We start from the raw sequence: 17363 nt of genomic DNA, 5'->3' as shown, positions 1-17363 counted from the left end.
GTTTTTTTCTTTTTGAATTATGTTTTCTTATCTCCTCTTCATTTTAAAGGGTATAAAATAGGACTAGGTGTAGATTATGTATTAAAACTATAGCATTATATATATATATATACACACGTATATATATGTGTGTGTGTATATATATATATATATGTGTGTGTGTTTCAAGCTTTTCTCAAAACTGCTGTTCAAAATAATTGACAAAAAGATCGTGGGTATGATGATTTATTTAATTTCCTAGAGAAAAGCTATTTTTGACTGTGTTTAATTCAAGTTTGGTCTCATATGAATAAACAGTTCTATTACAGCTTTCAGTTTTACCCTGACTCTCTGACCATTTTCCATCTGCATACTAAGACTGTTAAAAATTACCATTGCACTTAATAGTCAAATATTCTGCTTAATCCAGAATCGTTTATAACCTCTTTAATAGTAATACATTTGATTCGATCTGATTGGCACTCTGCAATTTAAAAATCCTGTTTAAAGTCAAAATGTGATAGATAGATAGAACAGAGAATATTCCTTTTGAACATATGCAATAACTGCTTACCCATATTTAGAGTTTATTAGTTCTCAGATATAGCACTGCATATGCTGATGTAGGAGGGTTCTGTCAAATCCTTGAAAAGCAAATTAGGAATGTATATTTAGGGTGAAATAGAGCATGTATAGATACCTGAAAAAACTCTATCTCTCATTTTTGAATTAAGCAAATTAACTAAACTGGCCAGATATTGTTTATTAAGTAGCAATACTTTAACACATATTAAATAATAAAATTTTCTAAACACTTAAAACTTAAGCTACTAAAATTCATATTATAATTGAAGCAAGGTTATATACCATCTGAGAATTCAGCTGTGTCATGATGGTTATGAGTTTTACAGTAGGAACACTGCAGTTTCTCCAAAGCCATTTTTTTCCTGAATGCAGTTTATCTTGGAAGATGTATGTTTGCCAAGCCAGTCCTTCAAGAGGAATATCCTTGGTACTACACTGAGGAAATGAAGTTTGAGGACATAAAGAGCAATATACCTTCTGAACTCAAAGCAAAATAGGAAAGGAAAGAGATTTCGTGTTTATGCATGCAACCATAAATAATTCTGGGACTGTGAGCATGAAGTCACCCGGTCCTCTTATTTACTCTCCCCATCCTTAGCTACATGTCTATAGGGAAGATAGTCAAGGACATTTCTAAGTAGTTTATGCTATGTAAATTATCTAAGGCAGTATCAATCAGGATTTGTCTGGTCCAAATATAGTTTAGATAGTCTCATATCTAGCGAAAAGTTTCTTAAAATAATGATATAACTTAGTCTTTTAAACATATATGTAAGCATGTATATCTTGTATATAATAGCCAGTATATAAGTGCTTATTGAATTTTAAGATAATTATTAGAACTAAGTATGAGCCTGAGATTAAAAATAGCATAGCTTAGGTCTCAAAGTAAAAATTATGTTCAAATATATTTCTTCAAGTCTATGCTGAAATTAAATTCACTCCTCTGTGGAAATGTCCAAATACTTTTTAATCCTGGAAATATATGGACAGCCTACATTTAGGACAACTTTGGACATCTATAGAATCCTCTGCCCAAATGAGAAAGGTCCCAAACTTGTTGTCTTGCTTTTGCTTTCTTCTGCCATCAAAATTATTAGTCTTCTTCAAAATGTATATTCATTGTGTGATTTACATATTGAAATCCTTCAGTGTCTCCCAGAGTTTACAGAATAAAATCTGAGCTCCTTCACATTCTCACTGTGCCTCTAACTCTCTGACTTTATGTCTCCCTGTTCTCTTTAGCAAACTGAATTGGTGTCTTTATGACATTTTAGCTTTTACGTCGGCGGGACTCTCATTGCCATTTCAGCAGTTATTTTACTTGTTCTTAATTCAGTGGTCTTTTGTTTTTAGCGACTATACCGTATCTTATCTGCTTTCTTCAAGTCTTTTCTCCCTCCCCTTCCCATTCTTTTCAACCTACAGACAACCTGATCTCTTACCAGGGAAATGAGAAAGCAAATAGGTGCTAGAGCAGTATCTCTTCTACCCACAGTTGTTATCTCTACCTATATTATCCCCTGCCTACTTTTGTTCTATTTGTCTGTTGCCTCTTCAGTTCCTCAGTCTCCACTCTGCCCTTCTCTTCAGAAATAAGAATCTTCTTAAGTCATTCATTGCCCCAAAATATATGAATGGATAGCTGAATGAATAAAAAACCCTTTACTGGCCCTGAGGCCCATGATAAATACTGCCCTCTCTTCATTACCTAACATGAGTTTTTTCAAAGTGTAGTCTCTTTTTGTTTTCTACTTCCTTACCTCTGGTTACTTACTATTCAGGAAACAGCAATCAGAATGCTACCTTAAATAATGCGTTGAAACTGATCTAGGAGAGATCATTAACTCTTAATTGCATCTAAAATATACAGTTGATCTACTGACTTCTCTTCTGTGCTGTTACTACTGTAACCCAAGCCAGCATCATCTTTCCCTTAACCATTATAATATACTTTTAGTCTGTTTTCTCCACTTATGCTTTTGACCTTTTTCCAAATCAGTCTCGGCACAGCCCTTGATGTGACATTTCTAAAGTACATTTGTGTTGCATCATTATTTATCTGCTTAAAGCATCAGTGCATTGTTTTTTGAATTTACCATGCTCTTTCCTGTCTTTGGACCATTACACACGCTGCTCCCACTTACTCCCACTCCTGCCTGTTTCTCTCCTGCTTATTCTTTGAGTCTCTGCTTAAATTTTTCTCCCCATTATGCTCTCACTTACTTACTAGGCCTCCCTATTAAATTCTCTCAGAGCATCTTTTTTTTCTTTTCCTTTCTCAAAATTATCATGGTTTTTAATTAAATGTTTAATCACAAGGTTTTTTATTGAATGACCCCTGCTAGATTACAACTTCTTTAAATGTCTGTATTATATTGATTTAATTCACATGATATACTTACCAATGTTTGTTGAATGTATTAGCTTGAATGCAAAATCAAGTGGGCTCATTTTATTCCTAATTCTGTATTCATTTGGTACTTGAACATTGAAGAATTTAGATTCCTTATTGAGTCCTTTTCTTTCTTTGCCTTCTCTAGTGGTAAATACTGTTTCCTAATTTTACTCCTATCACCCTGCCAATGTCCTTTAGAATTTTCATTATTGTATAACTTCCTGGATGATAAAAACAAAATCTCATCAGTTAGAGATGTACGTATGCCAGAATTGCGATTACTCTTGCAATATTCACTAAAATCTCATCAAACAAAAGAAAAACAGTAAAACTGGCAAGACTAGGGAAGAATCAGGGTTTGAATTTTTGAAAAAAGATAAACTTACCTGAGACAGTGACTGGGCTGCTAAGATTTCTGTAAACTTTCTTTCCTTCTTTCTTTTTTATCAACCATATCATTGGATTTGCTTATTTTCACATGTCATAAATTAAAAAGAAACCAGAAAAAAAAGAGAGAGAGAGAGAAGATAAAAGAAACAAAAAAATCTAGGAACCTTTCCTGTATCTAGAGGCAGGTTTCCTGGGAAGAGGGATATGTTACTTCCCACACCATCTAGGATCAATAATCCTTTTCTTTGGGGGGTAGATTGGCTGCATAGCTTCCTACTGACTTGTCCTTCAATCTGCCTCCCACAGAATTGAATTTGGTATATTGTTGTAATTATGTGCTGTACCTGTACTGGGGGAAAAAACACAGATCTTTGAAAACTCTGCCGGTTAGAACCCCCAGCAGGAGCTTTCAGACTCTTCCCAGTGTGTTTGCAGCTCAGCTGTTCTTAAACCTTAGAGCTATGGAAATTCCCACTTGTCTTGCACTGTGGATGGAGACCCATACTGTGTGTATCTATTAAAGTAACACATCTTCTGAGAAAAAGAAGGCAATAATTAGTTCTCTTAGTAATGGGTACTTTGTTTTTCTGACTTCAAAATTACCCATATTTTTCAATTAAAAACATTCTAAAGCTATAATCTAAGAAAAAGATGTTGAGATAGCCTTGTGCATAAAAACATTTATAATGAAAAGCAAAGATTATGTGATACTGCTGACAGCACAGTTAATTTTTGTTCTTTTTCTGCATAAATATGTGAAGGCGGGAGGAGTAGATTTATGCCTGTAGTTGGAACTATAGCTATAAAATCAGTTTGCTTTTTAACTTTTTTGAAGCCCCCCAAGAGCTTATGAGCTCTATTCAAGATAGCTTAATCAGGTGAAAAGGAAATTCTTAAAAGCTTTTTTTTTTTTCTCCCAAACATCATCAAAGGCAGTTAGTTTGGATGGAAAATTGTAGCTCTTCTGTTCCATTAATATTAAATCATTCTTCAAGTTTGCATGTTCATTGGGAAAATTTCATTTTTCTTTATCTGCTTTCATTCAAAGTGTTCAGTGTTTTGATATGTAATGCCTTGATTGTTTCTATTTTCATTCCTTCTGTAAATATGAATGCTAGCTCTTACTTCTAGATGTGCCTTCATTTTTATCTGAAAAAAAAAAGATGGTTTAATAATTGTGAGATCAGGTAAAAGAAAACTCACCATGGTGTGTTCTCAAATCCATATATTCAGATTCTGGTTCATTTTGTTAACTTCTCATAATAATCCATTTTGTGACAGGATTGCTTTTTTTCATCAGTTTTTACAATAAAATGAGACAAAAGAAAACCATCTGAAAACTGAATATTCAGATGAAGTCTGTGGATGTCAATCAATTTTTCTATTGATTGCTTTTCATTAAATATTTTAAAAAATGAAAAATTAACCCATTTCCCCTATCCATATATCAGTAATCCTTTAAAATAACAGTCTCATATTACAGGTGCTCTAATGGCCGTTCTTGGCCTCAGACAGTTGTTAGAATGATGTTTTGAAAATTCTTTATCCATTTCTTAATGTAATTCTTTTGAGCTTTCAGTGTCTCTTGGGGTCAACATTGTTATCATGTTCTGTTCCAGACTGAAAATGAGTAAATATTTGTTGATGCATAATTTCCACATATCACTCTATTTGGGGAAAATACTCTCTGTGAGCACATCATTGCTTTTCTGGGATAGAGTCAGTTTTCAAAACCCTGTTTTTCCAAAGGTTCATTTTACAGATTACCAATGACTCTTCTCTCTCCTGACATCTAATATACAAACATTTGCCATTGGCTCCATACAGCAGGTGCACCTGTATTGATGATTTTGTCCAGTCTGAGTACTAGGTGTATTGCAGAAAGTACAATAGTGAGCAGTAGAGAGCCTCCTCTGGAGGGGGTTATGTCCTAAAGAGAATAATAAAATGATTTATTTAGCAGGGAATCACAGACGTCCTTGTTTTAAATATTTCCGTGCTTCCAAACATTTCAACATCTCACAACTTTTATAGGAAGATCTGCCTGCTCTCTAACTTAAATTGACTCTTCTTTATCGTCACTTCATCATGTCACCTTTGTTATATTCACTGATACAAAATTATTCTGCAATTTCAATGTATATTGGGTCCCAATAGTATTTAGGTATCGGGGGAAACACTTTTGTAACAAATATGTATTTATTACAAATATATGTTAATTCCCATGAATCTTTAATATTATATATTGAAGATATTAGAAGATCACATATGCTCACATGTGATGGCAGTTGAAAATGTGTTTCTTAGCAGTGAAAAATGAAAGAAAATAGAAATCACCTTAAAAGTGAGTGACATATGACTTCAGGAGTGGCATAGGACGGCTTTCTCCTCCTTCACACATGATTGTCACATTGGATCTTTTTTCTTTCTCTCTGGAATCTTATGGTAGTTTGGCAGAACATCAATATTCACTAGCTGCATAGGTAGTAAAGTGTATAAAATTCAAATTATATTAACAAAATTGTGTCTAACTCTTTGGGGAAATAACCAACTTGTGGCTGCTCTCACTAAAGCTGTCAGTGTACTTTTTTTTTTAATATAGTGCAGATCATCTGAAGACATGATAGTTGCTTGATGTGATTTGATAGACAAGTATCTTGTAACACAAATAAATCCCCTACATAATACAACACCTTGGTCAGCATCCCAGAGCACTTCAAGGAATGAATTATAAAACAAAGGATGCCAGTCAACTAAAATGCTGCAAGGGACCACAAGGAAAAACAGACATACATTTCAGCCAAGTTTTTGTTCCATTTCCTTATATCACTTAGGTGCACTCAAGTACCTTTACGAGACATGAGTCTTTTAATAATTGTAACTGTGGCTGGGGATGTCACTCAGTGCTTCTTATGATTTCTCTGCTTCACTTATCTAAGACATTCCCTTACACAGACAAATCCTCTAATGGAGATTCAGCTATTGTCTATCAGTCTACCCTGCTCTGATCATAAAAATTCATACTTCTGACTGCAGGAAATTCTATTAGTATGATCAAAGCATACTGTCTTGTGGCTTCTGTTAAGAGAGTCCATATAGTTTCACCTCCTCCATAAGTCTCTTTATTTTTATAGTAACATGTTTTCACTGCTAACATTTCTAGTGGAAAATTTATATGATGCATTGAAATCGACGGAAGGGAGCACTGCATGAAACTTACAAAGTGCTCAATAGATATTGAAGGCCATTCTTCATCAAGCCCTAGTGACACACATTCCTTAATGGATGAGAAAACTTCATCTCAGGTTTTGGAGAACAGTCAGGGACCATGGTACCTTCTTGGGGTAATTTCAGAGAATGAGTAAAGAGAATAATAGCAATAATAGCTATTGTTTTAGAGTGATTCTATTGTGTCAGCTCTCATGACAGCAGTTTTACACATAAGGTCTCATTTGTCTTACTGAAACATGTATGAATGACTTAAGGAATACATTTTACTGGTAGAGAATAAAGTGTCAGAAACACTTGGTAAATTGCATTAGATTGTAACTATAAAGTAAGACAACTGTAGTTCAAGTCCAGATCTGTGTAACTCAAAAGTCCCATTTCTTCTACTATAATTTACCTTCTGAGTCTAGAGAATACAGAGAATGATTTCTTTCCCTCTCTGAGCATTAAGGGGATAATTCTCTTGAACCTATCTTTCAAAATAGTTATTTAGAGCTCTGAATTCGGGCTGTTATTGAGCCTTGGCACTATCACTGGGATGATCCTTTTGGTAGCTAATTACTTTACATAGGAAGTAGGATACCTTCTTACTGCCCCACATCAGCCTACTGTAATGCCTCTTTACACTGTGCATCTGCTTCCCAATCCTGTCCTTTGCTGATATTGGACTTTCTGTTTCTATTAATGAGTACTTCCATTTATTCACTAATTTTATAAGATTTTCTTTCAAATTACATATGATATTTATCACCTGCTCTGCACTAAATTTTATTTTAGTGGGTAAATGAAGGAAGAGATTTTGCTAGATCAAAGAGCAGCTGTGATCCTCTTATAATGCACAACCTCTTCCCTGAATCAGGTTGATTGGTGATAGATTGTATCCAGTAATAGCAGTCAGGAAAAGTAATTCCCTAGGATTTCTGGTTTGACATCTTAGCTGAAGACATCATTTTGGGGACAGTAAAATATTACCATCTGTTGTTAATTTTGTTCAATAGGCAACCTGCCTATCTTCCTTGGGAGAAGATCTAGAAAATAGTCAGCTAGCTCAGGAGTGCTTTTAAAATCAATCAGCAAATATTTGAATGTTTAATATATGCAAGGACCTGTGTTCAGTGCTACACAAGAGGCAGTCTTTGATTCTTCTGTCTACATGCTCCTCATCAACAACCTGCCTCCCACAATATTCTAATAACTCCGAAATCTGCCAACTCTGATACTTATCTCCTAAATACAAGGACTGAATTTCCAAATGCTACCAGATATTATAACAATAGCTAAACTCAAAATATCAGGAAAGCAATATTATTTCCCTATTATAGAGGTTCATTTTACTATTCATGTGACGATTTGGAGGGGCGAATGCTGGAAGGATCAGGGAACACATTTAAATAGTCAGTTTTAGTGATCCAACCTTGAAGTATGTAAATTTTAAGCTTGAATGATGAGAACTGAAAATAAGAGCCAATTCTAAGTAATTCTTCAGGTTAAAATATAGGCAAGGAATGGTATTAAATTACACTGTGTTTTCCGTGATTTCAACATGACTTCAAGGTTTGGAGTCTTAATGTTGTTGCTTAATCGCTAAGTCATGTCCTAATCCATATCCTGATAATGGGAATCTAATAGTGTCTTTGTTAGAAGTAAAATACACTGGTGTCTGAAAGGATGATGAACCAAGTTCACTTAAATGCTAATAAAAATGTCTTGGTAACATCCAACTAATGGTTTTTATTTGTGGATCTCACACTGTTTACCTCACCTTTCCACAACTCAAGAGATAGAGACAAAAAAGGAAGGAACTAATGTATATGGATCATATGTTTGGCTCCTACCTAATTTTCAAAGCAAGACTGCTTAACAGGACCTTCCCCTTCATTACAAATGAGGAAACTGAAGCAGAGAAATTAGGTGGATTAGCTTTACACAATCAGACTCTGCAAAACTGTCTAGATTCACTCATTTGGTTGAATTTGCTACTAAGCCGTACCCTACCAGCCCCCGCTGCCTTAGTCCCTGGTTGACTTACTGGAGTATAGATCAAGGGAAGCAAATTCATCTACCCTCATTTTCTGAAACAAACATAAAAACCAAACAGTAAGCCAAACCAAATTGGCACTTCCTTCTGCCTTCGTTAATGCCAACAGTATTCTACCTCACAAAGGACTAAACACCATGGAACCGTCTTTGACTTTATCCTCCCATAACTGGTCATTTACTACTAAGTCCCCTTGCTTCTTCCTCTTGTGTATGTTGCTTTCTTTCCCTTTCTACTGTCAACATCCTAGGGCATTACCTGTTTCTAAGACCTTTTGAAAACTTAGCTAACAGTATTCCTGTCCCTAGTCTCTTTTTCAACAAGTCATACATACCACTCTCAATATGACTTAAGAGGTGGCCTGGTGTAGAGTCTGAATTCTGTAGCCAAAATGCCTGAGATCAGAACTTCAACATACAATTTGACTCTGTACAGGTTATTTAGTATTTCTGTGCTTCACTTTCCTCATTTTTAGGAGACTAACGCGAATAACGTGTTTTCCTGGTGGCTTAGATGGTAAAGAATCCACCTGCAATGCAGGAGACTCAGGTTCAATCCCTAGGTCAGGAAGATCCCCTGGAGAAGGGAATGTTTCCCCCCTCCAGTATTCTTGCCTGGACAATTCTATGGACAGAGGAACCTGGTGGGCTACAGTGCATAGGGTCACAAAGAGTCAGACATGACTGAACGACTAACACACAATGTGAATAACCATTTCCTAGGGTGGTTTTGAGAATCAAATCCACATATACGTATGTAACAGATTTCAAGAACAGTGACTGGGACAGAGTACTCAATGTTAATTGCTATTATTGTTACTATAATTATTAAAGTTCTTTCGGTCACATTATTTTGGTTGGGGGTGGTATTGGAAAAAAAAAATCAAATCCATGATGTTTTGGGTTTGTAGACCAAGCATTGAAATACAAAGCCCAGAAACAGTAGACCAAGCATTGACATACAAAGCCCAGAACCAGATATGAATGCAACACAGATATGAATGAAAACAAATGGTATTAGAACTGAAGCAAGACTAAAAATATCTATGTAAGCTTAGGTTTTAAATTCCTTGTGGATCTCACACCAAAGCCACCTTGGTGTTCAGGGTTCCTACAGGTCTTACAGGGCATAGCCAAAAGGGAGGTATATGGTGACTAGCACCTGGTCCAGGTAGTTCTGTTGTTTTTTTAACCATCAGGGAGACTGAAAAATTCCTACTTCTTAAACATATATTAATAAAATAATAGAAAACATGCTTCTGTGCTAATGATAGCCAGGTAACGAAAGGAAACGAAAGAAAAAATTAAGTGGGAAAGGATTTGGAAACGGGGATAAAGGCATAAATGAAGGCAGAAACAGACGTAGGACCTTGGATAGATTCCCACACAAATTTACATGTGGGAGATTAGATTTGTTCATTCATGGAGACTTTAATGTGGTTAGCTTCCAATTTTTATGGCGTTTACATGGACTCTAAAGGGACTTTAATTCAAATTCTGCCCCTAGGTATATACCTCATATATTCCTAACCTATAAACCTTTTCTCACTTCATTCTTTCTGTCTACAACTTGTTTTTGGTCCCTGTTTGTTTTTGCTTACTCACTCACTTTCTCTCTCTCTCTACTTGCTTAATTTTTATTTATTTATCCATTTGTATCCCCTCTACTGTGAAGCCTTCATTAAACGTTGTAGTCATAGAGTTTAAAGTTTTGTCTTATTTCAGTGTACATCTCCAGCACTTAATTTCTATTTACCCATTTAGAATCATGGGCTAGTTTTATTGTTAGCTATAGTTATCAAGTGATTGTGTTACGAGTTTTAGGCTCCATTGGACACTTTTTGTGAGTAGATGGTATGTCTTATACTTACTATGCAAGTACTGAAAAAAACAGTAGGATGCTTTGAATATTCCCCTGATTGTGTTTTTGCAAAGCTATTGATGAGTGATATGACCTACATTTCAGACATAGTAACAGGGATATTCCCAGTATATTTTTATACATCTGCCTATGAAAAGCATGAATGCATATAGGAGGATTAGCAGATAGCAAAGGTTAATTTTTGGAGAGGCAGACACCCATGGTTAATGACAAATTTTATTTCAAAGAGGAAAAATGATAGATTATGCTTTATTTTTATATTAGAGCAGATAGGGTCTATTTGACAACTCGTTTTGCTGCTTTTGAGGGGCATTTTGTCCCCTTAAGAACTCTTAGTTTAAGAGTCCTTAAACTAAGGACTCTTATTTATGTTGTCAAATTATTTTCATGTTGTCTACAGTTATCCCTTGCCTACTCTTTGACTGGCATTTGTATTTTAAAAAGCTAAGCTATATGTAAAAAATAAAATAATTAGGATTGTTAATAATTTCATTGTGTGTGTGCTTGTGTATGTTCTTATGTGTTGACCCTCCACCCACCTCTCTCCCAGAATTAATTTGGTGAATGAAAACTAGTTAAATGACCTGGAGTTATGGGAAATTAAAGACTGAAAGAAATTATTATCATAGGAACTATACCAAAGGGAATAGAGAATGTGGACCCATACTATGAAACAAGTAAAACCTAATGAACTGTTTTGAAGAAAACCAATATAGAATTCTTGAATAATGTACCTAAAAGTAAGTTCGTGTACTTTTACCATAACTTATTTAACATCAACATTCTGTCAAGCAGGTGAAATTCTTTAGAGCATATATAAATATTTAATATATTTTATTAATATAGATCATAGGTTTAAAATTATTAGGTTCTCAATCAGAGCTAGTCTTCTAGCTCTGGTTTCAAACAGCATAGAAATAGGTAATAGTGAAGCCACATTTTTTTTAGGAAATGTATTTCCACTTATATTATCTGTCATCATATATATGTTTTTTTTATATGTGGCCCAGCTGTTCATTCAACTCAATGTTATATTTGTGCATTTTCATGGTTCACCTCAGGGACAGATTTTTGGCACTTTAAATGTTATTGGTGACTAATGATTATGCAATTAACATATAGCAGCGGGCTAGTTTCAATAATATTTTCTTAATGCTATAAGGATGATTTCATTTATTCTTTGAAATCGAACGGCTGTTTTTTTAACGTTTGAAAAAAAATACTGTTTTGAAACGTCTAAAACAGAATAATATTTGTTAAAGTGTTCTGGAGATGGAAATACAACTGTTAAAACCCAGAGAGAATTCATTTTATTCAAAATTTTTACAGTATCATCTATAAAATGATCCACACTAGAGAGAAAAATAATGGGCTTTATATATATATTACTGTGTTATATATATATATATTTATTTATTTACATGTATATATATAATCTTTTTTTTTCTTTTTCTTTTTTTTATTAGTTGGAGGCTAATTACTTCACAACATTTCAGTGGGTTTTGTCATACATTGATATGAATCAGCCATAGAGTTTCATGTATTCCCCATCCTGATCCCCCCTCCCACCTCCCTCTCCACCCGATTCCTCTGGGTCTTCCCAGTGCACCAGGCCCGAGCACTTGTCTCATGCATCCCACCTGGGCTGGTGATCTGTTTCACCATAGATAATATACATGCTGTTCTTTCGAATCATCCCACCCTCGCCTTCTCCCACAGAGTCCAAAAGTCTGTTCTGTACATCTGTGTCTCTTTTTCTGTTTTGCATATAGGGTTATCATTACCATCTTTCTAAATTCCATATATATGTGTTCGTATGCTGTATTGGTCTTTATCTTTCTGGCTTACTTCACTCTGTATAATGGGTTCCAGTTTCATCCATCTCATTAGAACTGATTCAAATGAATTCTTTTTAACGGCTGAGTAATATTCCATGATGTATATGTACCACAACTTCCTTATCCATTCATCTGCTGATGGGCATCTAGGTTGCTTCCATGTCCTGGCTATTATAAACAGTGCTGCGATGAACATTGGGGTGCATGTGTCTCTTTCAGATCTGGTTTCCTCTATTTACATGTATATATATAATCTTATACAGCATTCCTTATCTTACAGATGAGCTCAGTGAAAATGTTGCGGCCTCGTCTCAAGAGCATTCTTTTCAAGCTCACATTTGAAGAACATGTAAACAACATCAAGCCAAGCATCATAGCGGTAACGCTGGCCTGTGAAGAGCTGAAGAAAAGTGAAAGCTTTAACAGACTTTTAGAGTTAATTCTTTTGGTTGGAAACTACATGAACTCAGGCTCAAGAAATGCCCAGTCTTTGGGTTTTAAGATCAACTTTCTCTGTAAGGTAAGAGAACATCTTATAATGCCAGTTTGCAACAATAATCTCATCTATGAAAGAGAAGTCACTTTAAACACCAATAGTATGTAAGCCAAAAAAATATGCTTTAAAAGGATGAATTTTATGGCGTGTGAGAGCTGGGTTCAATGTCTGAATTGGGAAGATCCCCTGGTTAAGGGAACGGCCACACACTCCAGTATTCTGGCCTGGAAAATTCCTTGGACAGAGGAGCCTGGCAGGCTACAGTTCATGGGGTCACAGAGAGCTGTACATGACTGAGTGAAGTCATCTTGAAAACAAATAAATGATTTTTAAAAACCTTACTGTAATAAAATCTCAAAGACTGCAAATTCTTCTGTGGTATACTGTTCAGCTCTTGTTGATCAAATCTTTGTGTAGTTTTTAGATCCAGAAAAATGGCTTTTATAAACTAGATGCAATGTTATATTTTAATCCCTTCAAACTTATTTTGTGTCTGTCCAGAAAGTATTTGAGGAGCTAAGTTCAGTGAGGTAATAGCCAATTATTTCTTTCTGAATATGCTTTGCTTACTCTAGAAGAGAGTAAGAAAATAATACTCTTTTTTGTTGAAAGTGTTGTATTAATAAACTTATACTAAGAATCCAGTGCAATAACTAAAAGTTTTTCAAAAATTAACTGATAATCCTCTTATTGTTTTGATTAAACCATTTCATGGTATTGTTCTCGAGGTTTTAATTCTTGTGAAAGGTAAACAAAGAAACGGACAAGTGATGATATAGGTCCATTTCGAGGTTAGTGCAAACCACCATATTCAAGAGAAAAACCTGTCACAAAAAGAAAACTGAACAGACTCTGAGGGGAAGGCCTGTAAGAAAGCTAGAGACAGAAATAAATCTGAAAACAAGCAATCAGTTTTTGACATCTCACCATTGTTTCACTTTTTTTTTCTTTTACATCTGAAAACATTACAAAACTTTGGTTAGTTCTTGAAGTATATTATTACAAGAATCCCCAATCTAGGAATGGATATAAATTTCTTCTCTATTTATGCATTAAATAGATGTGCATTACATATAAATGTGCTAGCATTTTAATATGTATCAAAAATGCTCCTGGTTGTTCTCTCCCAGATAGACATAAAGAATAACATTTGTAGATAAGAAGATACATAATGGGATTGTATTGTTTACTCCCGATTTATTTTTGAGAGGCATAGGGAAAGATGGGAAGATAGGCAAGATGGTCTGGAATGTTAGATTTTTGTTAAATAACACAAATTTTTAGTCCCTCTTCTTGTGATATGAGGGGACATGTGAAATTATTTGATAATGCCAATGAGAATAAAGCAGTGCTTGTAATAAATTAGAATAACTCACACCCTGGTTTGGAGGGTAAAACTAAATAAGACTTTTCATTTTATTGCACATCATATACTCTAAACTTGTACAAGCATCTCTTCTCAAGATGTTAGTTGTTCAGAGTATATACTGTAGGCACAGTGAATGAATCTTAAAGTGTTCTTCATTGGTGATTGCAAAAACATAAGTTAAAATATCATTGGAAATTTGTATTGTTAGTCTGTTTCACATTTAATTCATATAAAGAAGACATTTAAAACAAACTGTCCTAATTTAAATAAATATGTACCTTTTTAAGTGTCTTAATTTCACACTATTCAAATTAATAATGTGAACTGATTTTATTGAGGTAATAATGAATAAGTCGTTTATACGTAGGAAGAAAAGATTCCATTAATCTCACAGGATTGTACAGTTGCATCTTATATTTTGGATAGAGGCTTCTTCCTGTCATCTTCCTATCAAATAAAAGTTCTTCCACACAGCGCTGGTCTGACATCTATCACTAGAAGTATGCTCAAAGGATTCAGCACAAAGATTTTTGCCAACTTCAAATAAAATAAAAAATATTCTTGTGGGAAATACTAGCATGTAGTAATAGATGTTGTAAAAGAGAAAGAAGTGAATGTTTAAAAATCTTTTGCCCTCTCCCATTTTTCAGTAGAATTTTTATGTTCAGGGGAATACTTGTCATTAAGAAAGAGAAATATCATATATATGTATGATATTCCCACAGTATCTAGGATTAAAAAGATGTTCCTGAAATGCAAAGGATTCTAAGTAGATATAAATGTCTAAAATGAGAGAAATTTACTGAAGTATGTAGAAATAGTTAGCTTAAATTTATAATCTGTTGGAAATTGAATTAACTACTGATGTATGATTGGCTAGAATTGCTGTTAAATTCCAGTTATATTTTAAAAGATTACTTGGTTGATTTTTCTTAGCAATTTTCCTTAATAAAGATAGCAGAGGGGGCTTTCTTTGCTGGGTACTGACTATACTTTTAAAATGATATCACTTGCCTACATAAATTATTCTAATGATTATTTCCTTTCTTGGTGAATTTAAAACTGTATTCTTCTACTTTTCATAAGAAGCTATAGATTATGTTAAAATATTAACATAGTTTAAAAGGAGCCATGTCATAAGCAGTTAAATTTATCAGATGTTTCTTGTAGTAAAATGATATTAAAAATTCAGATGGTCACAATAAGTACTACCCGCATCACAAAATGCTTTGCTAATTTGCAGCAGTGTGTTATCACTGTAAGTCACCAATATAGGGTGTTGAACTGTAATAAAATCATTTCTCTGCAGATGAGTTTCCAATGTTAGCTTGGCCTATGCTTACCTGTTGATTATTAAAATTCTAACCAATAGTAATGTTGTGCTTCAGGGTCATTTGTTATTTTTGTTTTCAGTGTATAATATTATATAATCTACCTCAGAATAAAACATTTAAAAATACTTAGCATAGCTTTCCCTAGACACTGCGCTTTGTGGGTATATCAGATAAGGAATGTGCTTTGCAAGGTAAAAGAAGAGAATGAAAAAGCTGGCTTACAACTCAACATTCAGAAAACTAAGATCATGGCATCTGGTCCCATCACTTCATGGCAAATAGATTTTGGGCTCCAAAATCACTGCAGATGGTGACTGCACCCATGAAATTAAAAGACACTTGCTCCTTGGAGGAAAAGTTATGACCAACCTAGACTACATATTAAAAAGCAGAGACATTAGTTTGCCAACAAAGGTCCGTCTAGTAAAAGCTATGGTTTTACCAGTAGTCCTTTAACTCCTCTTCTCTGGTTCCCATTATGCATTGTGTAGGTAATTATTATAGGACTATTTACTTACATACTTTTTTTTTTCATTTATTTTTATTAGCTGGAGGCTAATTTCTTTACAATATTGTAGTGGTTTTTGCCATACATTGACATGAATCAGCCATGGATTTACATGTGTTCCCCATCCCGATCCCCCCTCCTGCCTCCCTCTCCATCCCATCCCTCTGGGTCTTCCCAGTGCACCAACTCCGAGTACTAGTCTCATGCATCCGACCTGGGCTGGTGATCTGTTTCACCCTTGATAGTACACTTGTTTCAATGCTGTTCTCTCCGAACATCCCACCCTCGCCTTCCACAGGGTCTAAGAGTCTGTTCTGTACATCTGTGTCTCTTTTTCTGTTTTGCATATAGGGTTGTCGTTACCATCTTTTTGAATTCCATATATATGCGTTAGTATACTATATTGGTCTTTATCTTTCTGGCTTACTTCACTCTGTATATTGGGCTCCAGTTTCATCCATCTCATTAGAACTGATTCAAATGAATTCTTTTTAATGGCTGAGTAATATTCCATGGTGTATATGTACCACAGCTTCCTTATCCATTCGTCTGCTGATGGGCATCTAGGTTGCTTCCATGTCCTGGCTATTATAAACAGTGCTGTGATGAACACTGGGGTACACATGTTTCTTTCAGATCTAGTTTCCTTGGTGTGTATGCCCAGGAGTGGGATTGCTGGGTCATATGGCAGTTCTATTTCCAGTTTATTAAGGAATCTCCACACTGTTCTCCTTAGTGGCTGTACTAGTTTGCATTCCCACCAACAGTGTAAGAGGGTTCCCTTTTCTCCACCCCCTCTCCAGCATTTATTTCTTGTAGACTTTGGATAGCAGCCATTCTGACTGGTGTGTAATGGTACCTCGTTGTGGTTTTTATTTGCATTTCTCTAATAATGAGTGATGTTGAGCATCTTTTCATGTGTTTCTCAGCCATCCGTATGTCTTCTTTGGAGAAATGTCTGTTTTGATATTTGGCCCATTTTTTGATTGGGTCATTTATTTTTCTGAAATTGAGCTGCAGGAGTTGCTTGTATATTGAGATTAATCCTTGGTCTGTTTCTTCATTTGCTAGTATTTCCTCCCTTTCTGAGGGCTGTCTTTTCACCTTGCTTATAGTTTCCTTTGTTGTGCAAAAGCTTTTAAGTTTCATTAGGTCCCATTTGTTTAGTTTTGCTTTTATTTCCAATATTCTGGGAGGTGGGTCATAGAGGATCCTGCTGTGATTTATGTCGGAGAGTGTTTTGCCTATGTTCTCCTCTAGGAGTTTTATAGTTTCTGGTCTTACATTTAGATCTTTAATCCATTTTGAGTTTATTTTTG

General features: G+C 34.9%; 1 protein-coding gene across 2 annotated transcripts in view; it reads left to right on the top strand.

Moving 5' to 3' along the window:
- The window catches only part of DIAPH2 (diaphanous related formin 2), a 932191-nt gene that overhangs the window by 456987 nt on the left and 457841 nt on the right, over window positions 1-17363 (top strand). For both annotated transcript variants that reach the window (XM_043457771.1, XM_043457769.1), the window contains one exon: window positions 12618-12857. In XM_043457771.1, coding sequence (XP_043313706.1) covers window positions 12618-12857 — 240 coding nt within the window. The remainder of the gene's footprint in view (window positions 1-12617; window positions 12858-17363) is intronic.

Source organism: Cervus canadensis, chromosome X, assembly GCF_019320065.1.
Source record: "Cervus canadensis isolate Bull #8, Minnesota chromosome X, ASM1932006v1, whole genome shotgun sequence".
NCBI classification, from domain to species: domain Eukaryota; kingdom Metazoa; phylum Chordata; class Mammalia; order Artiodactyla; family Cervidae; genus Cervus; species Cervus canadensis.
The sequence above is the reverse complement of the archived record's forward strand: the minus strand, read 5'-3'. Positions and strand labels throughout refer to the sequence as shown.